At 67.3% G+C, this 25,212-nt stretch overlaps 19 protein-coding genes across 19 annotated transcripts; 11 read left to right on the top strand and 8 right to left on the bottom strand.

Moving 5' to 3' along the window:
* Positions 1–746: 746 nt before the first annotated feature.
* MICPUCDRAFT_54519 (uncharacterized protein) lies at positions 747–1,010 on the bottom strand (the record flags this gene model as incomplete). Its single annotated transcript, XM_003064413.1, has 2 exons — positions 747–881; positions 948–1,010. The coding sequence occupies 2 exons, from the start codon at positions 1,008–1,010 to the stop codon at positions 747–749; spliced, it is 198 nt and encodes a 65-aa protein (XP_003064459.1).
* A 352-nt stretch (positions 1,011–1,362) lies between these two features.
* MICPUCDRAFT_54518 (uncharacterized protein) lies at positions 1,363–2,356 on the top strand (the record flags this gene model as incomplete). Its single annotated transcript, XM_003064581.1, has 2 exons — positions 1,363–1,553; positions 1,726–2,356. The coding sequence occupies 2 exons, from the start codon at positions 1,363–1,365 to the stop codon at positions 2,354–2,356; spliced, it is 822 nt and encodes a 273-aa protein (XP_003064627.1).
* A 91-nt stretch (positions 2,357–2,447) lies between these two features.
* Positions 2,448–4,211, top strand: MICPUCDRAFT_54517 (uncharacterized protein; the record flags this gene model as incomplete). The annotated part of the gene is made up of 1 exon (XM_003064580.1): positions 2,448–4,211. The coding sequence occupies one exon, from the start codon at positions 2,448–2,450 to the stop codon at positions 4,209–4,211; it is 1,764 nt and encodes a 587-aa protein (XP_003064626.1).
* Positions 4,212–4,321: 110 nt separating this feature from the next.
* On the bottom strand, positions 4,322–5,682 carry MICPUCDRAFT_37122 (uncharacterized protein). Its single transcript, XM_003064412.1, has 2 exons — positions 5,535–5,682; positions 4,322–4,976 (listed from the first exon to the last, which is right to left on the bottom strand). Exons 1-2 carry the CDS (start codon positions 5,642–5,644, stop codon positions 4,526–4,528), a joined length of 561 nt encoding a protein of 186 aa, XP_003064458.1. The 5' UTR covers positions 5,645–5,682; the 3' UTR covers positions 4,322–4,525.
* A 703-nt stretch (positions 5,683–6,385) lies between these two features.
* On the top strand, positions 6,386–7,613 carry MICPUCDRAFT_66674 (uncharacterized protein). Its single transcript, XM_003064579.1, has 2 exons — positions 6,386–6,531; positions 7,040–7,613. Exons 1-2 carry the CDS (start codon positions 6,422–6,424, stop codon positions 7,479–7,481), a joined length of 552 nt encoding a protein of 183 aa, XP_003064625.1. The 5' UTR covers positions 6,386–6,421; the 3' UTR covers positions 7,482–7,613.
* A 267-nt stretch (positions 7,614–7,880) lies between these two features.
* On the top strand, positions 7,881–9,238 carry MICPUCDRAFT_37117 (uncharacterized protein). The gene is made up of 2 exons (XM_003064578.1): positions 7,881–8,028; positions 8,556–9,238. Exons 1-2 carry the CDS (start codon positions 7,919–7,921, stop codon positions 9,058–9,060), a joined length of 615 nt encoding a protein of 204 aa, XP_003064624.1. The 5' UTR covers positions 7,881–7,918; the 3' UTR covers positions 9,061–9,238.
* Positions 9,239–9,316: 78 nt separating this feature from the next.
* MICPUCDRAFT_23607 (uncharacterized protein) lies at positions 9,317–11,523 on the bottom strand (the record flags this gene model as incomplete). Its single annotated transcript, XM_003064411.1, has 4 exons — positions 9,317–9,758; positions 9,933–10,198; positions 10,400–10,739; positions 10,922–11,523. The coding sequence occupies 4 exons, from the start codon at positions 11,521–11,523 to the stop codon at positions 9,317–9,319; spliced, it is 1,650 nt and encodes a 549-aa protein (XP_003064457.1).
* A 314-nt stretch (positions 11,524–11,837) lies between these two features.
* On the top strand, positions 11,838–12,840 carry MICPUCDRAFT_54512 (uncharacterized protein; the record flags this gene model as incomplete). Its single annotated transcript, XM_003064577.1, has 2 exons — positions 11,838–12,187; positions 12,567–12,840. The coding sequence occupies 2 exons, from the start codon at positions 11,838–11,840 to the stop codon at positions 12,838–12,840; spliced, it is 624 nt and encodes a 207-aa protein (XP_003064623.1).
* Positions 12,841–12,896: 56 nt separating this feature from the next.
* Positions 12,897–13,235, top strand: MICPUCDRAFT_43557 (uncharacterized protein; the record flags this gene model as incomplete). Its single annotated transcript, XM_003064576.1, has 1 exon — positions 12,897–13,235. One exon carries the CDS (start codon positions 12,897–12,899, stop codon positions 13,233–13,235), a length of 339 nt encoding a protein of 112 aa, XP_003064622.1.
* Positions 13,236–13,446: 211 nt separating this feature from the next.
* Positions 13,447–14,515, top strand: MICPUCDRAFT_54510 (uncharacterized protein; the record flags this gene model as incomplete). Its single annotated transcript, XM_003064575.1, has 2 exons — positions 13,447–14,447; positions 14,491–14,515. The coding sequence occupies 2 exons, from the start codon at positions 13,447–13,449 to the stop codon at positions 14,513–14,515; spliced, it is 1,026 nt and encodes a 341-aa protein (XP_003064621.1).
* Positions 14,516–14,575: 60 nt separating this feature from the next.
* Positions 14,576–16,058, bottom strand: PEX16 (integral membrane peroxisomal protein importer-2 family; the record flags this gene model as incomplete). Its single annotated transcript, XM_003064410.1, has 1 exon — positions 14,576–16,058. The coding sequence occupies one exon, from the start codon at positions 16,056–16,058 to the stop codon at positions 14,625–14,627; it is 1,434 nt and encodes a 477-aa protein (XP_003064456.1). The 3' UTR covers positions 14,576–14,624.
* Positions 16,059–16,341: 283 nt separating this feature from the next.
* On the top strand, positions 16,342–17,855 carry MICPUCDRAFT_23563 (coproporphyrinogen III oxidase; the record flags this gene model as incomplete). Its single annotated transcript, XM_003064574.1, has 4 exons — positions 16,342–16,860; positions 17,091–17,324; positions 17,361–17,506; positions 17,546–17,855. 4 exons carry the CDS (start codon positions 16,342–16,344, stop codon positions 17,853–17,855), a joined length of 1,209 nt encoding a protein of 402 aa, XP_003064620.1.
* MICPUCDRAFT_54507 (uncharacterized protein) lies at positions 17,850–18,663 on the bottom strand. The gene is made up of 2 exons (XM_003064409.1): positions 18,281–18,663; positions 17,850–18,167 (listed from the first exon to the last, which is right to left on the bottom strand). The coding sequence occupies exons 1-2, from the start codon at positions 18,653–18,655 to the stop codon at positions 17,910–17,912; spliced, it is 633 nt and encodes a 210-aa protein (XP_003064455.1). The 5' UTR covers positions 18,656–18,663; the 3' UTR covers positions 17,850–17,909.
* Positions 18,664–18,821: 158 nt separating this feature from the next.
* MICPUCDRAFT_54506 (uncharacterized protein) lies at positions 18,822–19,671 on the top strand (the record flags this gene model as incomplete). Its single annotated transcript, XM_003064573.1, has 2 exons — positions 18,822–19,420; positions 19,530–19,671. 2 exons carry the CDS (start codon positions 18,822–18,824, stop codon positions 19,669–19,671), a joined length of 741 nt encoding a protein of 246 aa, XP_003064619.1.
* A 123-nt stretch (positions 19,672–19,794) lies between these two features.
* Positions 19,795–20,165, bottom strand: MICPUCDRAFT_54505 (uncharacterized protein; the record flags this gene model as incomplete). The annotated part of the gene is made up of 2 exons (XM_003064408.1): positions 19,795–19,973; positions 20,075–20,165. The coding sequence occupies 2 exons, from the start codon at positions 20,163–20,165 to the stop codon at positions 19,795–19,797; spliced, it is 270 nt and encodes an 89-aa protein (XP_003064454.1).
* A 189-nt stretch (positions 20,166–20,354) lies between these two features.
* On the bottom strand, positions 20,355–20,921 carry MICPUCDRAFT_54504 (uncharacterized protein; the record flags this gene model as incomplete). The annotated part of the gene is made up of 1 exon (XM_003064407.1): positions 20,355–20,921. One exon carries the CDS (start codon positions 20,919–20,921, stop codon positions 20,355–20,357), a length of 567 nt encoding a protein of 188 aa, XP_003064453.1.
* Positions 20,922–21,182: 261 nt separating this feature from the next.
* Positions 21,183–22,339, top strand: MICPUCDRAFT_54503 (uncharacterized protein; the record flags this gene model as incomplete). The annotated part of the gene is made up of 3 exons (XM_003064572.1): positions 21,183–21,263; positions 21,485–21,850; positions 22,016–22,339. 3 exons carry the CDS (start codon positions 21,183–21,185, stop codon positions 22,337–22,339), a joined length of 771 nt encoding a protein of 256 aa, XP_003064618.1.
* Positions 22,340–22,554: 215 nt separating this feature from the next.
* Positions 22,555–23,242, top strand: MICPUCDRAFT_54502 (uncharacterized protein; the record flags this gene model as incomplete). The annotated part of the gene is made up of 2 exons (XM_003064571.1): positions 22,555–22,712; positions 23,023–23,242. The coding sequence occupies 2 exons, from the start codon at positions 22,555–22,557 to the stop codon at positions 23,240–23,242; spliced, it is 378 nt and encodes a 125-aa protein (XP_003064617.1).
* A 128-nt stretch (positions 23,243–23,370) lies between these two features.
* MICPUCDRAFT_54501 (uncharacterized protein) lies at positions 23,371–25,176 on the bottom strand (the record flags this gene model as incomplete). The annotated part of the gene is made up of 1 exon (XM_003064406.1): positions 23,371–25,176. The coding sequence occupies one exon, from the start codon at positions 25,174–25,176 to the stop codon at positions 23,371–23,373; it is 1,806 nt and encodes a 601-aa protein (XP_003064452.1).
* Positions 25,177–25,212: the final 36 nt, after the last annotated feature.

Raw genomic sequence — 25,212 nt, 5'->3', positions numbered from 1 at the left:
GCATGAATCGCTCGCGCGGCGCGGGTTGATCGAAAAACTTGTTTTCATCGGACGGACGAAACACCGCCATCAGGACGAGAGAAGTACTCTGAGATCGATGCTCACGACGCGACCGGACGCGCGCGCGCGCCGCATCGTCCGTCGCGCGGCGCCGCGCTCGCGGTGCCGAGGACGATGAAAACGTCGCCGCGGGAGGATGACGCCGCCGCCGCCGCCGCCACGAAGCGTCGCAGGGTGGACGACGGCGACGGCGAAGACGGTGACGACGACGACGACGCGTCGTCGTCGTCGTCGTCGTCGTCGTCTGAGGAGGAGGAGGAGGATCCGGACGACGACGAAGACGACGGCTCCTCCGGCTCCGGCTCCGGTCTCGACCTCGCGCTCGCGGAGGACGGACGCGTCGCGTGCCCGATGCTCCTCCACCTCAGACTGAACGCGTTCAGGGCGTTCCCGCGGTTCGTCCGGGGCCTCCCGAGCGCGCACGATCGCGACGACGACGACGACGCGTCGACGAGGGCGGACGCGGACGACGCGGCGCGCGGCGCGACGCTCTTGCGTCGGATGGTGCGAGACTGCGAGACCGTGTTCACCGCGCGCGCGAGGAAGAAGCGAGGAAGAGGCGACAACGCGCGAGCGTCGCAGTACAGCTCCGGGAGCACGTTCTGGCTCGGCGCGGACGTCGCGCCGCGGTGCGCGCTCGAGGCGCTCGCGCGGCGAGTCTTTAACCTGCACGTCTCTGGTGCGTTCTATACACTGGTTCCCATACGACCGCGTTGGCGTGGTGAACGCCGATCCTTAAGGACTTTTGCCGGCGGTTCTCTCCGCCCAGGGTCCCTCGCTTTCAATCCCCGCCCTCGACGCCTTTCAACTCCAACTGACGCCTTTCAACTCCACCCCGCCATCGCTTTGTATGGAACGACCCTCAGAGGCGAAGGAGGAATACGAACGGAGTCGTCTTCAAGGTCTTCCTCGCTCGTCGGCGTCGGCGGCGCCGCCCGCGTTCGACCCATCGCGCAGCGGCGCGGAGTGGTGGACGCAGGTCATAGACGCGAGGGACGAGATCGGGACGCACTGGGACAAGGACTACGGCCTCGAGAGCGCGAACGTGAACGTCCATCCGCAGATCGCGACGGTGACGTACCTGAGGCGCGTTTAGACTGGTCCCCATACGACCCCGTCCGCGTTGTGAACGCGATTCCTTAAGGACGACTTCTTTCGCGCGCGAGCTAGGATATTAACCTCACGTTTCGACACGTGGCGATTACTTCCACCAATCGCGTTCCCGAATAACTGACACGTGTCTTCCCCCGACCAATCCGATCGAACGACCCGCGCCGCAGCGACGACGGCGCGCCCACGGTGATGTTGACCGCGGACGCGCCGGTGTTTTACGACGCGTCGGCGCGCAGGGACACGCTGCGGGGGTCGCTCGTGCCGGGCGCGCCGTCGCCGGACGGGGAAGAAGGAGGGGCTGCTGGGGGAGGGCCTTTTGGTTCTTCGCGATGTTGGCATCGTCGACTCGGATGCCTCCCTCCGCCGGGCCTGGGACTCAGGTGCGTTCTATACACTGGTCCCCATACGACCGCGTTGGCGTGGTGAACGCCGATCCTTAAGGACTTTTGCCGTCGTCTCTCTCCGCCCACAACACGCTTTCAATCCCCGCCATCGACGCCTTTCAACTTCAACTGACGCCTTTCAACTCCACCCCGACATTCGCTCGTATAGAACGGCCCTCGACGACGACGACGACGACGACGACGCGGCGGCGCCGAAACCGCCGCCGCGCGCGACGGCGTTCGTGAGCTACCCGAGGACGGGCAAGCACGTCGCGTTCGACGGGCGGTGGCTCCACGGCGCCCCGGAGGCGCTCTCGGCGAAGAATATGTCGGACGGAAAAGTCGGAGGTGTCGGAAAGTGGCGTACAGTGTCGGACAAACGGCGGCGGACGACGTTCCTCGTGAACGTGTGGCTCGACCACGTCCCGTCGACGGCGGCGCCGCTGCCGGACGACGCGCTGCGCGAGGTCTCGAAAGAGCCGTACGACGACGACGACGACGACGACGACGCGGCGCGCGCGGAAGAAGCCCCGGTGGACGCGTACGAGGTCGTGGAGGCGGGAGAGACGACGGACGAGGGAGAGATGACGTCGCTGCCGGCGTTCGTTCACGCGGGAAGGACGCACCGCGCGAGCTGGCGCCTCCCGCGGCGGTGGACGCGCGGGGAGGGCGAGGGCGGGGTGGTCGACGTCGTCGCGTGCGGGGGTGGGATGGGGAGGTCGCTCGCGTTCGCGACCGAGGGCCGCGTCGAGGAGGTGGAGGAGGAGGAGGAGGAGGAGGAGGAGGAGCCCGCGTCCTAGCGAGATCTCGTCGTAACCGGCCGTGATAGCTGAGAGTGTCATTGTCAGCATCTCGGAAACGCGCGCCATTCCATCGTTCGCCCCGCGCGGCATGGCGACGCGTCGCGACGCGGCGACGCTCGATTCCGAGGCTGCCTCCTCCTCCTCCGAGGAGGAGGCGGCGGCGGAGAAACGCGCGGCGGCGGCCGCGGACGGCGGATTCCGCGCGCTCCTCGCGGCGACGCGCGCGCCGTCCTCGCCGCTCCCGACGCTCCTCCTCTTTCTCCTCCTCCACGACTTCCGCCCCTCCGAGCCGTTCCTCGTGGAGCACTACGTCCGCGCGCTCGGCGTGGACGCGACGTACGTCGCCGAGCGCGTCTTCCCGCTGTTCACGTACGCGCGCATGCCGTGCCTCGCGATCGTCGCGCTTTGGTCGAGCGCGGGGAGGAGACGACGCGGCGGCGGACGACGATGCCTCGCGGTGGTCATCGCGGGCGCGTGCGCGAGCGTCCTCGCCACGACGCTGACGCTCTCGATATCGTCGATCTCGTCGATCGGGGGCGGCGCGCGCGCGTCGGCGACGGCGTCCGAGCCGAGCGCGCGCGTCGTCGCGGTCCTGGCGACGTCGCAGACGCTCGTCGCGTTCGCGTTCGCGTCGCATCAAGCGCTGATCGGGTGGCTGTTTCAATCCTCCGTCGCGCGCGGCGGCGGCGCGCTCGCCGCGGCGACGCACGGCGTCAAGGCGGCCGCGCTCCTCGCGTCCGGCGCGTCCGCGCTGTTCGGACAGGCGATGCGCGCGTCCGGGGCGCCGTTGGAAGCGCTGTTCGCGACGACCGCGTGCGTCTCGGTCGTCGCCGTCGCCGTCGCGGCGAGGCTGCGCGCGGACGACGACGACGCGACGCGTTCGTCGTCGTCGCCGGAGGGGCGCCGCGTCGTCGTCGTCGTCCGCGCGCGCCCGCGACGCGACGGCGGGTTCGCGCGGACGGCGCGCGCGATGCCGCGCGATGCGTGGCTGTGGTGCGCGTGGAGCGTCGCGTGCGCGCCGTCGCACGCGTACGTCGCGTCGAACTGGCAGGCGTTGGCGTCGACCGCCGGCGGGCCGACAGCGGGAGGGTTCAACGGGTACTTCTCGTCCGCGCAGTACGCGCTCGCGGCGATCGCGACGATGGCGCTCGGGAGGGGCGCGTACCGTCGTCGTCGCGCGGGGGCGGGGGTCGCGGTGGCGGCGAACGCTCGAGGGTGGATCGCGCCGGCGGCGACCGCGACGCTCGCGGCGTCGACGGCGGCGCTCGCGGCGTGGGGCGCGGGATGGTGGTTCTCCTCGTCCGGCGGTATCAACGCCGCGGTCGGCTACGCCGCGCTCCTGATCTTCGCGTGCGCGTTCGAGGCCACGAGCGGCGTGTGCGCAGCGGCGATGGGGAAAGGCGCGAGGGTCGGCGCGGCGGCGGCCTCGAGAGACGACGATCGACGCGCGGAGAGGGGGAGCGCGTCGGGGGGACAAGTCTCGGACGACGACGACGACGACGACGACGCGGCTCTTGTCGGCGGGCACGTCACCGCGCTGTTCTCTCTCGTCTCCGCGGTCGGGTATCTCCTCGCGAGCGCGGCGCATGCGGCGTTCGACGCGCGCGGCGGCGTGTCCCTCGCGACGCGGTTCGCGTCTCACGCCGCGTGGCTAGCGTGCGCTTCGGCGTTGCTGGCGGCGGCGGCTTCGGGGGGCTTCTTCGGGGCCGGCTCGCGGCGGGGGTCCCGGGACGACGACGACGACGACGACGGCGGCGGCGGCGCGTCTGGGGGGTACGTAACCGACGATTTCGAGGAGGGAGGCGGCGGCGAAGGCGTCGACGCGCCGTTGTTGCGACGGACGACCGACTAGTCTAGTAGCAGGCTCGCGGGCGCCGGCGGGTCGCGGCGCGCGGGAGAAAAGTAACAACGGACGCGCGAAACGCCGCTCGTCGCGGCGCTGGACGGGCGCGCGTTCTTTTATTTTTTTATTTTTTTTACGCCAGACCTCGTTCTAATCATATTACAACGTGGACTAGCGCAAATCGTTTATGCTTCGGTAACGTAACTCGCGTCTTCATTGAGCGAAGAGTGTCTTCGAAAGGCTTCCTCGGACGCGTCGGTCGGTAACAGATGATTCGTTCCCGACCGCGGTGGTGTGCGCGCGTCCATCATCGCGGTGGACATTTACCAGGAGTAGTTCTGCTGGGAGCCGCCCGCCGCCGGCGCCGCGCCGCCGTCGCCGACCTGGCGGCCGGTCACCGGCTGGAAGGTGCGGTCGTTCGCCGGGCGGTGCGCGAGGAAGGAGGAGCACTGGACCTGCTTGATGTTGTCGAAACCCGCGACGCGAATGAAGCAGTCGGGGAACGCGCGGGTGCACGCGCGGACCTCGGCGAGGACCTCATCCGGAGAGGTGCAGCCGTACATGGGGAGCTTCCACATCACCCAGTAGCGGTTGTCGTAGTAGCCCGCGTTGACGGAGGAGTCGAGGCCGGACCAGCCGTGGGTGTCGCAGTACGCCTTGCCGGCACCCTCGAACTCGATGCAGGGAGCCCAGCCGTTGTTGATGAGGTACTGGACCTGGCGGGCGATCTCCTGGTCGGAGAGGGGGGGGAGGAAGGAGAAGGTCTCGAAGAACCTGAGGGGAGAAGGCGCGAGGGCGGGGGGCGATCGGTCAGTGGCCGCGATCGGAGGTGACGAAAAAAAAAACCCGAATCGTCGGGGTTTCGGCGGTCGGCAGCACGCGTCCGGTCGCGGCGCTCTCGGACCCTCGCGAAGGCGCGCCGGAACGGCGCCGCGCGCGTCGCCAACCGCGACCGCCCCGCCCCCCCCGCGCGCGAAACCGAGATCGACGACCACAACGACGGGATCGCCCGCCTCAGAATCCCCCGCGCGCGCGCGAGCGACGCGCGCGACGCGCCATGCCGCGCGGCGCCACGCTGGCGTGCGGGATAAAGCCGCGACCCCTCAAGCGTCGAGCCGCGCGCGGAAACGCGCGCGCGCGCGCGTGTCGACCGCGGAGACGCCCGCCGCGCGGGCGAAAAAGTCGCGCGAGGCCATCACGAGACAATTTCGTCCGCCCGGCGTCGCTCGATCGCGGCGCGATCGCGCGCGCGGGGCGAGCCCGCGCGGAGACGAGCGGGTAAGGCTGGTGCGCGGATCGCGAAAGATTATTGTGGTCGGGGTTGGGACGCACTTGTTGTTCGTCGGGTTCCAGACCTGCATCGCGGAGGACTTGGAGGCCTTGCCGGTGGAGACGGCGGGGACCTTGGCCACGACGGGCGCGACGGAGCAGAGAGCAGCCATTTTGACGGAGTTGGTTGAGTTGAAGCTTTGACGGAGCGTGCGGTAATGACGCCTTCCTCTCGAACACTCGTGGCTTTATACTTCTCGTCTTATCGAAAGATGCCTCTCCACCGCAAGCAGACTATTTGCGCTGTGCGGAGGGGTCGGTTGTTACTTCCGTCTCGCGCGTCGACCGGTCTGTGGCTCGCTTCACCGCGAAATCGCGGTCGCGGTGGTTTGAACGACGCGCGTTTCACCCCGGCCGCTGCCTTTCAAATCCCGCGCGCGGGGGTCAAAATGAAGTCTTTCGTATGTCGTTTCGCGGCCCGGCAAACAGTCTGAAACGTCGTAGCCCGTACGCGTACAAAACGACCGGCACTCCGTACGCGCAATTAGTCTCACATTTTCTCGTGAATCCTGTGCCACGAATGGCGATCCCCGAGAAGCGGCGCAGATTGACTCGGGGGCGCGGGAGGCGTGTGCGGGACGAAAATTAATCGACCGCCGGGGTTTTAGTTTCGTACAGAATAATGCGATTTCATTTGTCTACATCTCAAATCGACGCGCTCGACCAATGAAATTGCATCATCGCGGAGGAAGTTTCGCGATTTTTCAACCGCGCGCGCCAGGTCGGAACCGAGACGCGCTCTGCGTCACTCCCTGCGTGGGGCTCTCGACGAATCACGCGCCGCGAATTATCCAAATCACGTGGATTCCAGCACAAATAGCCGCCTCGAAGACATCTGCGCCCTCACATATCCGCACCCGTCGGAAGTCCACCACACTTCACACATTAAAATGGCTGCTCTCTGCTCCGTCGCGCCCGTCGTGGCCAAGGTCCCCGCCGTCTCCACCGGCAAGGCCTCCAAGTCCTCCGCGATGCAGGTCTGGAACCCGACGAACAACAAGTGCGTTCCCGTCCCGGCTTAATTCTTCACGATTCTTGCGTTCCGCGACGCCGCGCGAGAGATCGGCGGCGTCGCGGCCGCGCGCGATCGAATTCGCGCGCGACGATGGGCGAAAACTCGAAAGGATGGCATCCTTCGACGTTTTCTCCTTTGTCGCGCGTTCGTTCGTCGCGCGCGCGACATCGCGCGCGCGCTTCCACCGGCGGCGTCGTGTCGCGATTTCCCGTCCAGAAGGTTATCTTGATCGCGCGACGGATTTCCCACCCTCTCGCGGGGTGGTTCGTCGCGCGAGGAAAAGACGCCGAGCCTGAAACGAGGAAATCGAGACATGACGCGCGCGTTCGCGAAAGCGCGCGCGCGTCGCGCGTTCGCCGACGCCCGCGCGCGCGCGATCGCGCGCGTCCGTCGCTTCTTTTTTTATCCTTTTAAGGGTTTCAGAGTGCGAACATTTTATCCTCAACGCAAACGCTGACCGATCGCCCCCCGCCCTCGCGCCTTCTCCCCTCAGGTTCTTCGAGACCTTCTCCTTCCTCCCCCCCCTCTCCGACCAGGAGATCGCCCGCCAGGTCCAGTACCTCATCAACAACGGCTGGGCTCCCTGCATCGAGTTCGAGGGTGCCGGCAAGGCGTACTGCGACACCCACGGCTGGTCCGGCCTCGACTCCTCCGTCAACGCGGGCTACTACGATAACCGCTACTGGGTGATGTGGAAGCTCCCCATGTACGGCTGCACCTCCCCGGATGAGGTCCTCGCCGAGGTCCGCGCGTGCACCCGCGCGTTCCCCGACTGCTTCATTCGCGTCGCGGGTTTCGACAACATCAAGCAGGTCCAGTGCTCCTCCTTCCTCGCGCACCGCCCGGCGAACGACCGCACCTTCCAGCCGGTCTCTGGCCGCCAGGTTGGTGACTCTCCGTCCGGCGGCGGTGGCGGTGGCGGCGGCGGCTGGTAAATGTCTCCCAGTAAACAACACGGTTGATTTACTAGTCCACTCCTAATATAGTGATTGTTTTCACGTGGGAGCGACTCGCTCGAGCGTGAACGTTGTTTATTAATAAAGAGTTACGGAGCATCCATTTTAACACCTCATATCTTCTCCTCGCGCGCTCGTTCTCGCCTTTTTTCCTCGCGCGCGTCGCTCGTGCGCTCGAAAACCCCGCGCTCTCTTTTTCCGCGCGCGCGCGACGCGAGAGTGCGCGGCGAGAGCGCGCTCGACCGCGCGGAGTCGACGCCGCGCGCAAACCAGAAAACCCTGGGTAAAAGATCCCAATGGAAATCTTCCGCGGGTGCTTTAGCGCACGAAAAAGCGGATAAAATACGCGTCAGCGTAATTGTCGAGCCCTCTTTCGCTCGCGCACCGCACGAAACCTCACAACTCACTTAACAAAAATGGCTGCTCTCTGCTCCGTCGCGCCCGTCGTGGCCAAGGTCCCCGCCGTCTCCACCGGCAAGGCCTCCAAGTCCTCCGCGATGCAGGTCTGGAACCCGACGAACAACAAGTGCGTGTCCCGGGAAAATTCATTTCCCGTCCCTTCCCGTCCCTTCCGGAATTGCACCGGCGGCGCGTTTCGCGACGCGCGCGCGAGGGCAACGACGCCGCGAGACGAGCTGAGAAGTTCGAAACGACGCCCGCGTCGACGTTCGAGCGCTCTCGGTTCGTCTCGTCCGCGCTTTCGCGCGCGCGAGACGTCTTCGCGCGCGCACGCCGCCTCCTTTTATTTTTAAGCCGCCAGCATGGCTGGGTTTTATCTGGCTCGCGCGACGCTTCGGAAGCGCGCGCGCGGGCGCGATCGACGTCGCGTCGCCGCACGTCGCGGAGATAAAAGTTGATCGAGGGCGTCATCGAACTTTTCGCCGCCTCCGATCTCGGTTTACGACGCGCGCGGCGTCGCGCGCGCGTGATCGCGGTCGTCGTTCGCCCGACCGCACGGGTTGCCATCTGACACGGGAAGCAACAAACAAATAACAACGGGTTGGAACTTTCGACTGACCGATCGCCCCCCGCCCTCGCGCCTTCTCCCCTCAGGTTCTTCGAGACCTTCTCCTTCCTCCCCCCCCTCTCCGACCAGGAGATCGCCCGCCAGGTCCAGTACCTCATCAACAACGGCTGGGCTCCCTGCATCGAGTTCGAGGGTGCCGGCAAGGCGTACTGCGACACCCACGGCTGGTCCGGCCTCGACTCCTCCGTCAACGCGGGCTACTACGATAACCGCTACTGGGTGATGTGGAAGCTCCCCATGTACGGCTGCACCTCCCCGGATGAGGTCCTCGCCGAGGTCCGCGCGTGCACCCGCGCGTTCCCCGACTGCTTCATTCGCGTCGCGGGTTTCGACAACATCAAGCAGGTCCAGTGCTCCTCCTTCCTCGCGCACCGCCCGGCGAACGACCGCACCTTCCAGCCGGTGACCGGCCGCCAGGTCGGCGACGGCAGCGACGGCCGCGCGGCGCCGGCGGCCCCGTCCGGCGGCGGTGACAGCGGCATGTCCGGCGGCTTCACCCCCAAGCCCCCCCAGCAGAACTACTCCTGGTAATCACTCAACACGTGTGAGGCGCGCGAGCGCCTCGTGAAGAGACGAGCACCGAAAGACGCAGTTCTGTAAATGTTTTACTTTTATTGATGAGTGAGGCGGTGGCTCCCCACCCGCGAGATTGCACCTAGCGCACGTCAGGTGCTTTGTAACGAACGGCGGAGCCAGATGCGAACTAAAACACCACAACGCGTCGCGTCGTTCGCGCGTTCCTTTAAACCACTACGTGCACGGCGCAGCGCGCCCCTGGCGCTTCCCGCTAATACCCGATCGCCGGCGCTCCCGTTCGATCGGTGTCGTCCCCGCGGTCTGTGCTCGCGTACTCGAACGCGTCGCCGCCGCCGAAATTCCCCCCCGCCCCCCCGCCGCCTCCTTTCTTCCCCCCGCCCCCCGCGCCGCCCGGCGGCAGCGCGAGAGCACCCTCCCCCGCGGGTACGACGTAATCCAACCCGCCTCGTATCGGCGGCAGAAGAAACGGCGACGGCGACGGGTGAAACAGCTCGACGAAATCCGGCACCGCCGTCGCGTCGAACCGCTGCGGGTCCCGCGTCCGCTCGAACACGAACCCGGCGCGCGTCGGCGGCATCCGCGTCGAGAGCGCGGCCATGAACTTCTTCTCCAGCGCGGGGAAACACTCCGCGCGTCGTCGCTTGTGCCCGAGCGGGTACTCCGCCTCGACCTTGCTCGTGGACGTCCGGTCGCTGCGGTTGAAAGGCGGGCGGGTTCAAACGTTCAAACGTCGCGGTGGGTCGAAAGGCGTCGCGGTTGGGGATTGAAAGCGGGGGCTGGGCGGAGAGACGCGCCGAGACAAGTCATTAAGAAACGGCGTTCACCACGCCAACGCGGTCGTATGGGGACCAGTGTATAGAACGCACCTGAAGTGCACCTGCACCGCGTTCGCCACGCTCCTTCGGTCCGGGTCCGCGTAGTCCGCGCTGTACTGCGGGTTCTCCGTCACGACCGTCTTCCTTCGAAGCTCGTCTATGCGCGGGTCTTGACTGATGGAGTCCTCGTAGTGCTCCGCGGTGAGCGTCCCGTACAGAAGCGCGACGGCGACGGCGTACTGCACGCAGTGATCTCTGTCCGCTGCGTTTTTTAGCGGCCCCGTCTTGTCCACGCACCGCACCGCGCTTCGCGTCGTCTGAGGGTCGAGGGTCCATACGAAGCGATGTCGGGGTGGAGTTGAAAGGCGTCAGAAGCGTAGTTGAAAGGCGTCGAGGCGTGTCGGGATTGAAAGCGAGGCGTGGTGGGCGGAGAGATGCGCCGGGAGAGAAAGTCCTTAAGGATCGGCGTTCACCACGCCGACGCGGTCGTACGGGGACCAGTGTGAAATAGAACGCACTTGAATCGCGATCTGGTGCACCTCGTCCACGCGATATACCACCTGCGGGTGCAGCCGCATCGCGGCCTCGATCGCGGTCTGCGCGTGGAACTCCGCGGGGTACGCCACCTTGAACAACACGTTCTCCATAACGTGTTCTCCGAAGTCGCGCTTGACTTGCAGGTCTTGCCGGCGAAAGTAGACGTCGTTGAAGCCCCAGACGGGGGCGGAGAGGACGAGGTCGTACCCCATCTCGCCTCGCATCGTCATCATCGCGAGCCAGACGCCCCTGGACGCGGCGTCGCCCGCAGCCCAGCCTTTCCTCGTGCCGTTGTTCGGATAATGCCGGAAACACCGCAGCCTGAACGTTCGAGTCGAGTCGCGCGTTCGTTCGTTAAGTTCATTTCATTCATTCGTCAGCGGGAGTCGGTTTCGAGTCGAGCGATCGAACGGAAAGGAAAGGAAAGGAAAGGAAAAGGAAAGCGAGAGGTCGGTCGACGGGTCGTCGAGCGAGTTGTTCTGGTCGTTCGCTCAATATCGCACCCCGCGCCGTCCGCGAACGCGTTCGAGACCGCGTTCGCCACCTCCCTTCGTCCGCCCCCGAGCATCGCCGTCGCCACCGCCGCGACGGCGACGCGGGTCATCATGATGTGATCCACTCCGATCTGATTCAGCGAGTTCTCCAGCGCTAAGATCCCAACCACCTCGTACGCCTTGATCGCGTTCACGACGACGTCCTTCATCGTCAGCGACGGCAAGTTTCTCTCCATGCGCACCCTCGAGAGGTACTCCGCGAGCGGCAAGATCGCGCCCACGACGTCCGACGGGTGCACCCACTCCGCGCCGAGCCACGCGTCGTTGTAGTCCAGCCATCGCGTCGCCGTCGCGCACCCGTGCGCGGCCGTCACCGGGTCGACGTCGTGCGTCGTCCCGATGACGTGCGCGCCGTGCTTGACCGCGGCGCCCGGGACGATCGGGCCGAGGAGCTTGACGCACTCGGGGTAGTTGAGCGACAAGAGCGCGCATCCGACCGCGTCTAAGATGGCGTATCGCGCCGTCTTGACCGCGGCGCGGGAGGAGACCTCGTACCCGACGACGTAGTCCGCGATGTCGAGCAGGAGCTGGTCCGTGCCGTAGTCCGCCATGGGACGGAGCGACGGAGCGACGCGCGCGGGCGCCGCGCGTCCGCCTTTGCATTTCCTCTCGCAGGCGCTCCGACGAAAAAACCTGAAAAATGAAACGGCTGGATTTATGCAGCGCTGAGGGTCGTTCATCGGTCAGTTGAAAGGGGGAGCGATTAAATGTTGAAAGGGAGCGGTGGGTGAAAAGCGTTTGCACAAAAAAAATACCAACCCGTCCCGTCACCGCCTCCCTTCGCCTCCCTCCTCCGCACTCGACGACGCGCGCGCGCCGCCGCTCCACCTCGCGCCGCGTCGCCGTCGCCGCGTCGTCGCTGGCCATGGCGCGTCGCGCTCGCGCCGCCGCGCCCGCGGAGCGCGACGCGTCGCGCCCCGGCGTGCGTTCCCGCGGCGCTGGCGCAGCGGTGCGCGGTGGCGCGGCGGCGCGCGCGCGTCGTCGAGTGCGGCGGAGGGAGGCGACGTCCGCGACGACCGCCCCCGCCGCCGCCGCCTCCGCGATCGAGCGCAACGCCGTGACCGACGACGCCGCGGACATCACCGCGGCGGCGTCGTTCGCCTACGCGTCGTCGCCGTCCACGCCGCTCACCGCGCTCGGGTCGAACGTCGTGCCGGGCGCGGTGCACTTCGCGACCTACTGCGACGAGTCGAACGTCGCGTTCCACGAGGGGAGGTGCGTGCCGTGTGATGAGTGAACCGCAACGACCGCGTCGTTCACCGGTCGCTCGGGGTCAACGACCGCGTCGTTCACCGGTCGTTCATCGGTCTCGACGTTACGTTCGATCGCGTGGGTCCCTTTCGACTGACCGACGCGTTTCGTTTCTCTCGCGCGCAGCTTCGAGCTGCCGAGCGCCGTCGGCGCCGTGCGCGCGGCGGCGTCGCGCGGCGCGCGCGTCGTCCTCGGGACCGGACAGAGGTGCGTTCTATGCAAACGTACTGTACTGTATTTCACCCATCGGTCGGTTACGGTTTCGGTTTCAACACTCGATCGCATCTCCAATCAACTGACCGATGAACGTTTTTTATCGTACGGAACGACCCTCACCGCGCAGCCCCGGGGTGGTGTTTCCCGTGGGGGACGTGAGCGGAGGCGTGCGCGGCGAGGGCGCGGACGTCGACGGCGGGTTCGTCCGCTTCCGAGCGGGCGAAGACGTCTTAGCGTGCGCCACCGCCGGAACAGAGCTCTCATCAGACGCGACGAACGGCGCCGCGTCTTCTCGCGACGTCTTCCTCTTCGCGACGTGGACCGCGCCGGCGACGATCGTCAAGGCGCGTTCACACTGGTCCCCATACGACCGCGTCGGCGATGTGAACGCCGATTCTTGAGGACTTTCTTTCTCTCTCGGCGTGTCTCTCCGCCCATCTCACGGTTTCGACGCCCGATGTCGGCGCCTTTCAACTCCGTTCTTCGTTTCGTTTTGACGATTGGTATCGGCTCTATCAATATCGTCAAGTTCGCGGTGGACGCGGCGACGAACAGTCTAGAGCGCGCGGACAGCGCGGTGATGCCTCCGGGGGTGGACTACGTTCGGTCCGCCGTCGCCGCCGCGGACGGGACGCACTCGTACTTCGCCACGGACACGTCGCCGGCGGTGATCGCGAAGGTTCGACATTCAGACCTCGCGTTGGTGGACGTGCTCGTGCTGGACGGCGGCGGGGAAGGCGCGTTCTTACACTGGTCCCCATACGACCGCGTCGGCGTTGTGAACGTCGATCCTTAAGGATTTTGATAATTGGTATCGGCTCTATCAATATCGGCTCTACTGTATCACTCGAACGTCGGTCGTTCGGTGACGATTGCTTTCCGCGCGCGCGTTCCGCGTCTCGGCGAATCGTCGTTTCTCACGGACCGCCGCGCGCGCGTCGCTCGTTTCTCTTCGCTTCTCAGGACGAAACGGAAGCGCCGCCGCGTCGTACGTGCGCGCCGGGGCGATGCGCCCGGACGGACGCGCGTCGTATTGGGCGACGCACGAGTCCCCGTCGAAGATCATCAAAATCGCGCACGACGACGACGACGCCTCGGATCAAAGCGGCGGATACGTCCCCACGATGTTCTTCCGCGGCGCGTTCATCGGCGACGCCGCGCTGGGCGAGAGCGACGCGTACAGCGTCCTCGCGGACGACGCGAACGCGCACCGCGTGTACGTGGGGTACAGCAGCTCGAATCCGCGCGAGCGAGGCGCGGCGGCGACGGCGTTCGTGGACGAGAGCGCGGAAGACGACGACGACGACGCGAGCGCTTCTTCGTCCGCGTCGTTTTCGTTTCGACGGCTCGACGCGCTGTCGGCGAACGCGCGCGTGCCCAACGCGCGCGCGCTGCTCGCGACGCGGTCGAACGATGGCGTGGCGTTCTACGCGACGCGGTCGAGACCCGCGGCGATCGTCGCGGTGGATCACGCGGGGGCGGGACGCGGCGACGCCTTCGACGTCGACGACGACGGCGGCGGCGCCGCCGCCGCCGCGAACGACACGCGGACGTGCGTCGATTACGTGGACGTCGCGCACGTCCGCGCGCCGCTCGCGCGCGACGCGATCGTCCCGCGCGAGCTCGCGTCGCTCTCCATGACGCTCACTCCCGCCGCCATGAACGCCGCGATAGAGTCGGCGACGGTCTCGCTCGCGTTCGATCCGACGCGAACGAACCTGACGCTCGCTGACGTGACGCTGACGCTCACGTCCCCGAGCGGCGACGAGACGACGTTGTTCCTTGGCACGACCTCGGACGGCGCGTACGTCCCGGGGCTCCGCCTCTCCCGCGCGACGTTCGCGCTGGTCGCGTCTAATTCGTCGTCGTCTTCGTCCTCCGCCGCTCAAACCGTGCGGTCTTTCCCGAGGGTTCCTCGGCTGTCGCCCGTCACGTTGGACCCGCTACCCGAGCTGCGACGCGTGGTGGACGACGCGAAGGAGACGTGGGAGGACGCGTACGAGGGCACGTTCGCGGTGCACGACGCGTTTCGGCGCGAGGGGGTGCCGCAGAGCGAAGTGGGCGATTGGCGGTTGACCGTGCGCGCGGACGGCGACGGCGACGGCGCGGAGGTCGAGGTCGGGCGCGTGCTGTTCTGGAGCGTCGCGGCGTGCGGCGCCGCCGCGATCGATCAAGCTATGAGCGTCTAGTACGTGTAGGCGAAGTGATCGCTCACCTCCTCCGCGATCGCGACGCCTCTGTCGTACAACCCCCCCACCAGCGGGATCGGTCGCAGCGCTCTTCCCACGGCGTTCATCACGGGCAACGTCGCGCGGTCGAACATCGGGGACCGGAGCCAGTAGTAGAGCAAAAACGCGCGTCGCCTGGCCATCTCGAACCGCTCCGCTTCGCTAAAGTCTTCCCCGCGCGCGCCGCCCGCGGCCTCGTGGCACGCGAACGAGCAGACGTCCATCGTCGCGGACAGCGCGAACGGCGTCCACGACTTGTTCCCGAACTTCCGTCGCGCGCACGCGTAGACGAGCGGGCGGAAGATGTGCAGGTACTCGCCCGCGATCTTCAGCGTGATTTTCGCCTTTTCGCGCGCGTAGACGTCGTGCACGGACGTCCCCGGCGGCGGCGGCGGCGTGTGGTACGGGCGCGTCATCCGCGCGATCTCCATCGCTTCCCTCTCGTGGATCGTGTGGAGGTTGAAGTCGTGCAGCGATCGCAGCGCGATCGACGCGCGGTGTTCGAGCGCCGCGCGAGGGTGCGGCGGCGGACCCGCGGCGGGAGGAGGCACGTCGGATTCGGCGGCGGCGGCGGCGGATTCGGCGTCTCTCTCGTCCCCGATGATGGCGCCGCGTCGCCTTCGCGCCGTCATCTCTCGCCGCGCGCCCTCCATGCGTTCCAGGTCCTCCTCCGCTTCCTCGCCGAGCTGCTCTCGCGCGCACCCGTCGTCGAGGAGGAGCTTTCCGCGCTGTCGCCGAAACAGCGCCGTCTTCATCGCGGCTTTGACCGCCTCCGCCGCCACGACGGATCGCTCGAGTCGATCGACGTCGTCGCCGATGATGAATGGGGGGCGCTCCTCTTCGTCTCCTCTTCGCCCCTCGCGCCGCCGAATCCGCCGCGCCGCGGTCCGCCGCTTCGCGAGCATCTCGGACAGGACCTCGACCTGGGAGATGAGCGACAGCGCGAGCGGGAGCGCGACGGGGGTCGCCTCCGCGAGCGCTTTCGCGCGCGCGCGCCATCGCTCGACGAACCCTCCCCCCGACGCGCTCGGAGCGTTCGACGCGGCATCGTCGTTCTCATCCTCCTCCTCCTCGTCGTCGCTGTCCCTCACGAGGTGTTCGTTCATCGTCGCGAACACCCCGACCGCGCTGGACGCCGCCTCCGCGTAGACGTCCGCGTCGTCGCCGTCGGGCGTCAGCCACGTCAGCCCCGCGGCGGCCTGCTCGACCACCGCGATGAGCGCGCGGTTCCTTCGAACGAACGTCCGGTATCGCTTCACGATGCTGATGGTCGTCGTCCCGCGAGTACTTTGAGGTTTCGTCGTCGGCGGCGACGCGCGCTCTCGCGAGATACCGTCCCTCTCGCCGTTCCCGTCGCCGTCGCCGGGGGCGTCTTCGGAGAGCGTCGCCATCTTCGCTCTCCGCGCGGGCGGCGAGCGCCCGGGGATCGACGAGTGTGACTGAGAATTCTCGGCGGTTGACGCGACTCATCGATGCCATATATTCCGTCCGTGCTTACAGTGCAAGTTCACCGGTCAGTTGACAGGGGACGCGATCAAATGTTGAAACCGAGGCACGGGTGAAAAACGCTCCATCGCGCTCGACCGCACAGCAGCAGCACTTCACCTCCGCGCGGCGTCTACAGCACCTCTGTCCTCGAGCGCGCGCGCGTCTCGCGACGACCGACGGAACGCCATGCCGACGACGTCCTCCGCGTCGTCGCCGCGGCCACCGCCGCGCGTCTTCGACGGCGCGGTCAAGACGGACGCGTCGTCGCGACCGACCGCCGCGGCGTCGTCGTCGAGCGATCGTCGCGTCGTCTTCGGAACGTTATCCTCCGCGCGCGCGCGCGCGCCTCGCGCGGCCGCGCGCCTCGCGCCGCCGCGGCGTCGCCCCGCGACGTCGTCGTCCGCGACAAAATCCGCGCTCTTCGCCCCCGACGCGGCCGTGGACGTCAACGGCGTCGACCTCGACGCCTTCGAGCGCTTCGTGTGCGAGATGCAAACCTCAGTGTGCGCGGACCTGGAAGCCATCGACGGCTCCGACGCCGCGCGGTTCACGACCGACGCGTGGACGCGCGACGGCGCCGGATCCGGCTTCGGCGTGACGCGCGTGCTCGAGGGCGGCGACGTGTTCGAGAAGGCGGCCGCGAACGTGAGCATCATACGAGGCGAGCTGTCTCCGGCGCGCGCGGCGGCGATGAGGCGCGTCCACGTTTAAGATGTTTACACTGGTCCCCATACGACCCCGTTCGCGTCGTGAACGCCGTTCCTTAAGAAGGAAGGACTTCTTTCGCGCGCTAGTAGCTAGGATGTCAACCAACCTCACGTTTTGACACGTGGCGATTACTTCCACCAATCGCGTTCCCGAATCACTGACACGTGTCTTCCCCCGACCAATCCAATCGAACGCCGCCACTTGTCAGCGGCCGCGGGCGCGCCGAGATCGATCCCGCGGGGGGCCAGAAATACGCCGCCGCCGCGCTGTCGCTCGTGTTCCACCCAACGTCGCCGATGGTCCCAACGTTCCGCGCGGACGTCCGGCGGTTCGCGGTCGAGGGCGCGGGCGACGGGTGGTACGGCGGCGGCGCGGACCTCACGCCGTACTACCTCTACGAAGACGACGCGCGCGAGTTCCACGCGAGCTGGAGGGAGCTGTGCGACGCGCACGACCCGAGCGTTGATCCGAGCGTCTTCGACATGTGCGCGGCGGAGACCGGGGGGCTGGGTGGGGCGCTGCACGCGCGGTGTAAGCGGTGGTGCGACGAGTACTTTTACATCCCCGCGCGCGGGGAGCACAGGGGCGTGGGGGGCATCTTTTTCGACGACATGGAGGCGGGCGGTTCGCCGGAATCGGACGCGTCGGCGGAATCGCCGCAAAGGAAGGCTGTCGTGGCGAGAGACCCCGAGGCGTTCACGCGCGCGGTCGCGAAGAACTGGATCGCGTCCTACGCGCCCATCGTGAAACGGCGACGCGGGGAGCGTTACGGCGACGTCGAGGAGCGGTGGCATCATCAGCGGAGAGGGCGGTACGTCGAGTTTAACCTCCTGTACGACCGCGGCGTGAAGTTCGGTTTGGACGGCGGACGAGTGGAGAGCATCATGGTCTCCGCGCCGCCGCGCGTGCGGTGGGATTACAACGTGGCGCCGGAGAAAGGGTCGAGGGAGGAGAATCTCGTGGAGGTTTTGCGGAACCCGCGGTGCTGGTAGCGAGAGCGATTTCGCGTTTTAAAACGAGTCTACGAGTCTACGCGCGCGCGCGTCTCAGTGCGTCTTCGCGCTCGGGGAGCTGTACACGACGAGCTTCCGCGCGACGGTCGCGATCGCCATCGGCACGAACGCGCCGACGATCTCGAGCATCAGCTCCGTCGCGACCACCGCGGGGTACGCCCTCCCCGGTCGGACTCGAATCACCTTTCCCACCGCGTTCGCCGCGGTCCACGCCGTGGATTCGTCCTGCGGCGAGAACGCGCGCGCGGCGACGCCGCCGGCGAGGTTCAAGATCCCGAGGCACGTGATCACCTGCGCGGCCGGCGTTTAGGGTTAGGGGTAGGGTAAGTGGGGTTAGGGTTCGAGCGAGAGACGCGCCCGCCGCGAGGAGGGCGGGCGGAGACCGCGGATCGGATCGATCGGACGGAAAAAAGAATCGAATCGTTTTTCGAATCGAATATAATCCATCGCTCGCTCGCCTTGGTGATCCCTCCCAGCCATCGCGCGTTCAGCTTGTTCCCGCGCACGTGCGCGTGCGCGGCGAACGTCAGCGCGAACCCCACGAACGCGCACGCCGCGAACGGCGTCCCTCGCCCGTTTGCCACGTCCGCCTTGTTCATCACGATCGGACCGACGTAAAACATCAGCTGCGCCGGGAAGTAGACGAGCAGGAGCGACAGGAGGCGCTTGCATCCCGCGCGCGCGTCCGCCGCGCGCTGGTACTTGGAGTCCACGGTCTGACGGAACGCGAAGTCGCTGCCGTCCGTGCCCGCGGCGCGCGCGCCCGCCTTGGACGCCATCGCGCGCGGGGACGGCGCGTGGGGATCTGCGGGCGCGCCCCGCGCGGCGCGTCGCGTTTCTCGTCAACGACCGCATCGCCGCGTCGAACCCGCTGGAACCGGGCCGCGGCCGGGCGCGACGTTTCGCGTCGTCGGAACGAAAATGGAAACGCGCGACGGACACACCATGCCGCGCGCGAGGCTGTCCGCGGCCGCGCGTCGCCGCGCGGCGTCGCTCGAGCTCAAACGCCGCCCTACGCCGCCGTCGCCGCGAAAGCCGACGCTGGCGGAGCAGTGCGACGCCGCGCGCGCCGCCGACGGCGACGTCTACATCGCGTGCGGATCCGCGCGGATGTCGTTTCGATCGCTCCTCCTCCTGCGCGTGTGCTTCGACGAGTGCGACGTCGACGGCGACGGGCTGCTGGACCCCGACGAGCTCTCCAAGGCGTTCTTCGACGGCGATTCAACCCCCGGCGGCGGCAAAAGAGCGGACGACGACCGCGCGACGACCGAGCGAGCGGTCGTCTTCGCGCGCGCGGATCGACCGACGCGCCTATCGTTCGCGGACGTGCTGCGTTGCGTCCACCCGCGGCTGACGCGCGCGTCCTCCGCCGCGCTCGCGGCCGCGATCGCGCCGCCGACGACGAGAGAGGAGACGGCGTGCGACGAGGCGGAGGAGGCGAAGGTGGATCAGTTCTTCGCGCTCGTGGACGAGGACGGGAGCGGGGAGATGGACGTGCACGAGTTCAGGTGCTGCGCGCGCGCTTTCATCTCTTTGAGTGTCCGGTTCGTATTCACCCGCTGGTTTCGACTATCGACGTTCGATCGCGACGTCTTTCAACGCTCACCGATGAACTTCGTTTCTTCCTTTCAAATCGCCTCTCGTCGTAAATAGGGACATGCTGAGACGGATGGGGATCACGGAGAAGGAGGAGCAGGACGCGTTCTTTCACGAGATCGACGAGGACGGCGGAGGGACGGTGAGCTTGGACGAGTTCAAGGACTGGTGGTTCGGCGTCGGCGACGACGACGGGTGATGACCGGCGAGGTGACTCGACGGCGTCGGTCGTCGTCATCGTGCTGCGAATTTTGTATAAGATATGATGCTCAGACTATGTTACGCTACACGTATCCTATAACTATGATCTGCGAACGCGTCGTCACCCCGACCGCCACACGACCGTCCGCCGCCTTCCCTCCCCCTCGGTCAGCGCGCTCGTCGCCGCGGTCTCGACCACGTACGCCGCGACCTTCTCCATGCGCCCGCCGCCCCATCCGGGCTTCGGCGCCCACCCCTCTCGCCGCGACGGATCCCCGAGGAGCGTCGTCGGCGGTCGACCTGAATGCCATTCAATACATACAGTAGGTCAGTTGAAAGGAGACTCGATCAAGTGTTGAAACCGAGCTACGGGTGAAAAACGTTTGTATAGTAGAACGCACCGGAGGCGCTCGCCGCCGCCGCCGCCGCGGCGCCGAGCCACGCTTGAAACGCGTCGGATAAGCCCTTCACGAAGCACACGTCCCCGGCCATGACGACGTCGAACGACGCGATGAGCGAATCAACGCTCGGGTCGCGAAGCAGCAAGTTCTCCCAGGACGTGCGAAGGACGCACGGTCCGTCTGATGAGGGTCGAGGGTCGTTCCGTCGTTCAATAAAGCGACGTCGGGGCGGAGTCGAAAGGCGACAGACGCGGGAGGAGTCGTGAGGCGTCGAAAGTCCTTAAGAAACGGCGTTCACCACGCGAACGCGGTCGTATGGGGACCATTCAGTGTGAAACGAGGACGCGCCCGAGAGACCGCACAGCCGCGCGTTGGCGCGAAACGCCACGGACGCCAACGGATCGACGTCGTTCGCCGTCACCTCAGCCGCGCCCGCCGCCGCTGCCGCGAGCGCGGCGACGCCGCATCCGCTGCCGACGTCCAGGACCCTCTTCCCCGCGACGCACTCCGGGTTGTCGAGCACGTACCGCGCGACGCCCTGCCCCCCCGCCCACGGCACGGCGAAGTAGGGAGGGTGCAGCTCGGGTCGCGACGACGAAGAAACCGACGACGACGCATCCGACGAATCCGACGATGAATCCGACGACGCGCTCGCCGCGACGAACGACTCCACGCGCTCCCACAGCTCCAAGATGTCGTCGCCGCGGTTCACGAGGTACATCGGCAGCTCCGGGACGAGCTCGCACGGGCGCGGCGCGACGAGATCCGCGGCGGTGACGAGCGCGATCGTGTCGGGGGTGTCGACGCCGAGGATGGCGCCGTGGCGCGCGTCCCACCCGTCGCCCATGGCGACGTCGGACGGGGAGGGCGACGATACCGCGCGCGTCGCCGTCGTCGTCGCGCCGCGGCGGATCGTCGTCGTCGCCGCGCGGGCGTCGCGCGGCGGGGGTGAAGAAGACGCCCAGAGCCGCGGAGGCGGTCATGGCGCCGCGATGAAAAGTGAACGCGAACGCGCGAAGACGCGAGCACTCGTCGAAATGTCCACAACGTCCGCCGCCACAACGCGAGCGCACGACCGCGCGGCACCCCTCGTCGTCATCGCGTCGAAATGGGCGAGGGATACAAACGCGGCCACGACGGCGGCGGCGGAGGCGGCGGCCACAGAAAGAAGGGGAAGTGGTTCGGTCACGTGCGTCTGCGCTTCGGTCGCCCCTCCCGTCGTCGTCGTCCGTCGTCGGCGCCGATCTCCGCGACGACGATCCGCTCATCGATTTCACCGCTCGATCGATCGATCCCTCGCCGACCTCCGTCGCATCTCACACTGGTCCCCATACGACCGCGTTCGCGTGGTGAACGCCGATCCTTAAGGACTTTGTACCTCCCTCCCCCCTCCATTCGCGCGCCCTCCAGGTCGTCTCCAACGCCGCGATCCCGTACGGCGCCGCCGGCGTCGTCGTGACGTGCGACAAGGGCAAAGAGAAGCACGCGGTCCGCGACGTCATCCGATACGTGAACGAATCCTACGAGACGCTCGTCCCGTCCGCGAGACGAGACGAGCGACACGACGAACGCAAGAACAAGTCGGAGGGGGACGTCTCGGACGCGCTCGAGGCGGAGCTGCGAGCGCTGAAGGAGGAAGGCGGCGACGGAGACGGGAAGGTGGAAGGCGGAGACGGGGACACGGAACGTCGACCGTCGCGCGACCGGTTCAAGGCGCTCAAGCTGGACTTTCGCGCGTGCGCGTTCATTCAGGCGCGTCCTCGGAGCATCACACTGGTCCCCATACGACCGCGTTCGCGTCGTGAACTTCATTCCTTAAGGAAGGACTTTCTTCTCTCCCGGCGCATCTCTCCGCCGACCCACCCCTCGGTTTCAATCCCTGCCATCTACGCCTTTCAAGTCCACCCCTGACGCCTTTCGACTCCGCCCCGACTGGCCCAGATGGACGCGGAGGCGGCGAAGAAGTGCCCGCCGTCCGCGCTCGTCCGACACTTGCTGACGCGGACGAAGACGGAGGGATACCCGCGGAGTCGGCACGCGATGCGGATCGTCCCGGTCGACGCCGTGTGCTTCGCGGGGATGGAAGAGATCAAGAAGGCGGTCGAGCCGTTCGTCGCGAAACACTTTCCCGCGGGGGCGAAGGAGGAGGAGAAAAAGACGTTTGCGATTCAGGCGAGATCTTATATATCTTTTGACCGCTTCCCAGCCTCACGTCGAAATACCACGTGTGCATGGCGTCCACCAATCGCGTGCCCGCGTGACTGACGCGCGTCTTCCCTCGACCAATCACATCGCGTGCAGTTCGCCGCGCGCGCCAACAACGCGTTGAAGCGGATGGACGTCATCGACGCCGTCGCGCCGCTCGTGCCGAAACCCCACGGCGTCAGGTGCGTTCTATACAAAAGTTTTTCACCCATTGTCCGGTTTCAACATTTGATCGTGTCCCCTTTCAACTGACCGGTGAACCGTTTTTGTATGGAATGGCCCTCAGCTTGGAGAAGCCGGACCTCGCGATCATGGTCGAGATCATGAAAGGCGCGTGCTGCCTCTCCGTCGTGGAGGAGTACTTCGAGCTCTTCAAGTATAACATTCGCCTGTGTGGGATGACGGAGGAGGAACGCGTCGCGGAAAAGTCGAGGTGAGTTCTATCTCACACTGGTTCCCATACGACCGCGTTCGCGTTGTGAACGCCGATCCTTAAGGACTTTTCCCGGCGTGTCTCTCCGCCCAGGGTCCCTCGCGTTCAGTCCCCGCCCTCGACGCCTTTCAACTCCACCGTCGCCCCGTTCAAAAGCTGACTGGTCCTCGTACGACCGCGTTCGCGTCGTGAACTTCATTCCGTGAGGACTTTCTCTTCTCCCGTCTTCACGCTTCACCCCGCGACGTCAACCCTTTCAACGCGCGACTGACCCATCGTTCACCCCGCGTTCCCTGTCGCCATCGATCAGGTCCAACCCGAACGCGCCCGGGTGGATGCCGTCGCAGACGAAGCTGGAGGCGATCGCGGAGGCGGCGCGGGGGGCGCCGATAGAGAACAAGGCGGATCCCTCGGAGAAGGAGGAGGAGGACGAGGCGGACGACGAGAAGGCGGACGACGAGAAGGCGGAGGCGGCGGCGGAAGAGAAGCCCGCCGAGGAAGAGACGGAGACGCCGAAGAAGGACGAGTGATGAATGAGAGGAACGAACGGCGACCTTACCTTTCTTTCGCGCCGCGAGTATCGTCGCGATCCTACCTACTACGGTGATGATCGATGATCGCTAGTACAGTACTTTCGTACTTTCGTACGTCACGCTAGCTAGTGAGCGCTCTCTCTCTCCGGCGGGTCCCACGACGTCTCCGCGCCGTTCGAGTAGTACACCTCTTTCCCCGCGACGTCGTAGAACGCGCGCCATCCGCGCGGCAACGGCGCGGTGAGCGCGGCGAGGTCCACCCCCGCCGCCGCCGCCGCCGCGTCGGCGGCGGCGGACGTCGTCGTCGTCGTCGTCGTCGTCGTCGTCGCCTCCGCCGTCGTCGCCGCGTTCTCCTCGCCGCCGTCGCCGCCGCTCTCGTGCCGCTCGCGCTCGCGCCGCCGCCGCGCCGCGGCCGCGCGCTCGCGCCAGTCCCCGGCGACGGGCGCGAAGTTCGGGTTCGCCGCCGCCGCGTCGCCCGAGCGCAGCTGCGCGTCTCGCCACGCGTCGATGTCCTTCGACGACAACGCGCCGGCGAATCGCGACGCCTCCTCCGCCGCGCGCGCCTCCTCCGCCTCTCTCGACACCGCTTTCCATCGCTCGAGCTCCCTCGTGTCGAGCTTCTTGGACACTCGGCGCGCGTCGACGGCGAGCGCGACCGTCGCGGCGGCGGCGCGGTGCTTCGTGCGTCGCCCGAGGTGGGTCGGGTCGTACTCGAGTCGCGGCGGCGGCGGCGGCGGCGGCGGCGGCGACGACGCGCGCTCCGGCGGCGGCCGCGGCGGTTTTTCGACGACGCTGACGGGCGGTCTCTGGATCTGTGGACTCCCCCGGGTCTTCACCGGCGCGATGCCGACGCCCGCGGCGTCGACCGCGGGCGCGACGTCCGCGGCGACCCCCACCCCCGCGAAATTCCCTCGCCTCGACGCCAGCCCCGCGCGCACTCTCGCGCGGAGCGTCTCTTGAATCTTAGCCGCCGCCGCCGCCGCGTCCGTCGCGCTGAGCGGCGCCGTCGCCGTCGCCGTCGCCGTCTTCGCCTCGCCCACGGTGCACTCCGCCGCGCGCTCGCCGCCTCTCGCCGCCGCCGCTGGATCAGCCGCGGCGTCGTGCGCGTCGATCGCGGACGGCAGCCGTCTCGCCAGCGACTCGACGGACGCGCGGCGCGCGGCTTCCGTCGCCTCCGACGCGACGCCGCCGTCCCCAACGCGCCTCCACTCCTCGATCTTCGACTCGAGCGCGATCGCGAGGACCGCGAGCGGTGGGATCGACGCGATCGTCGCGCGGAGCGTCGGCGCGGCGGCGCGCGCTCGGCGCAGGAGGTCGGTCGCGGCGTCGAGCGCGGAAGCCGCGCTCGCCGCGTCTTCGTCTTCTTCTTCGCACTCCTCCGCGCGCTTCGCATTGATGCCGGCGTCGTCGTTCACCGCCTTCGTCGTCGTCGTCGTCGCGGTCGCCGCGTCCGAAGCTTCGCGCTTCGGCAGCGTCCACGACACCGCGCCCGTGACCTGGTTCCAGTAGTACTCGTGCCGCGTGTTAGCGTCCGTGAGCTTCTTCCACGGACGCGGCGGGCCCGACGCGTCGCCGTCGCCGTCGTCGTCGTCCGATCCGTCGGCGTCGGCGTACCGTCCGAGCAGCCCCGCCAGCGCGTTCGCGCCCTCCGCGTTCCCTCCGTCGCCTCCTCCTCCTCCTCCTCCTCCTCCTCCTCCGGACGCGGCGTTTTCGGCGGCCTGTCGCGCCTTCTTCGCCGCGATGGCCGCGGCGATGGGGTCGTCGTCGCGCCCGTCGTCGTCGCCGCCGACGCCGCCGTAGTCGAATCCGATCGCGTTGTACGACGCCGACGTCGTCGTCGCCGCCGCCGCGCGGTCGCTGAGGTCGACCCTCGCGCGGCGTCGCCCGAGGCCGGGGATATCTTCCGCGTTGTCGCGCCCGCGCTTGCCCATCGCGACGCGAAGGCGCGACGGGGGGGGGGGGGAGGC

This window comes from Micromonas pusilla, assembly GCF_000151265.4.
Source record: "Micromonas pusilla CCMP1545 genomic scaffold MICPUCscaffold_17, whole genome shotgun sequence".
Classification (NCBI taxonomy): Eukaryota; Viridiplantae; Chlorophyta; class Mamiellophyceae; order Mamiellales; family Mamiellaceae; genus Micromonas; species Micromonas pusilla.
This window is presented reverse-complemented; position numbering and strand designations above follow the sequence as displayed.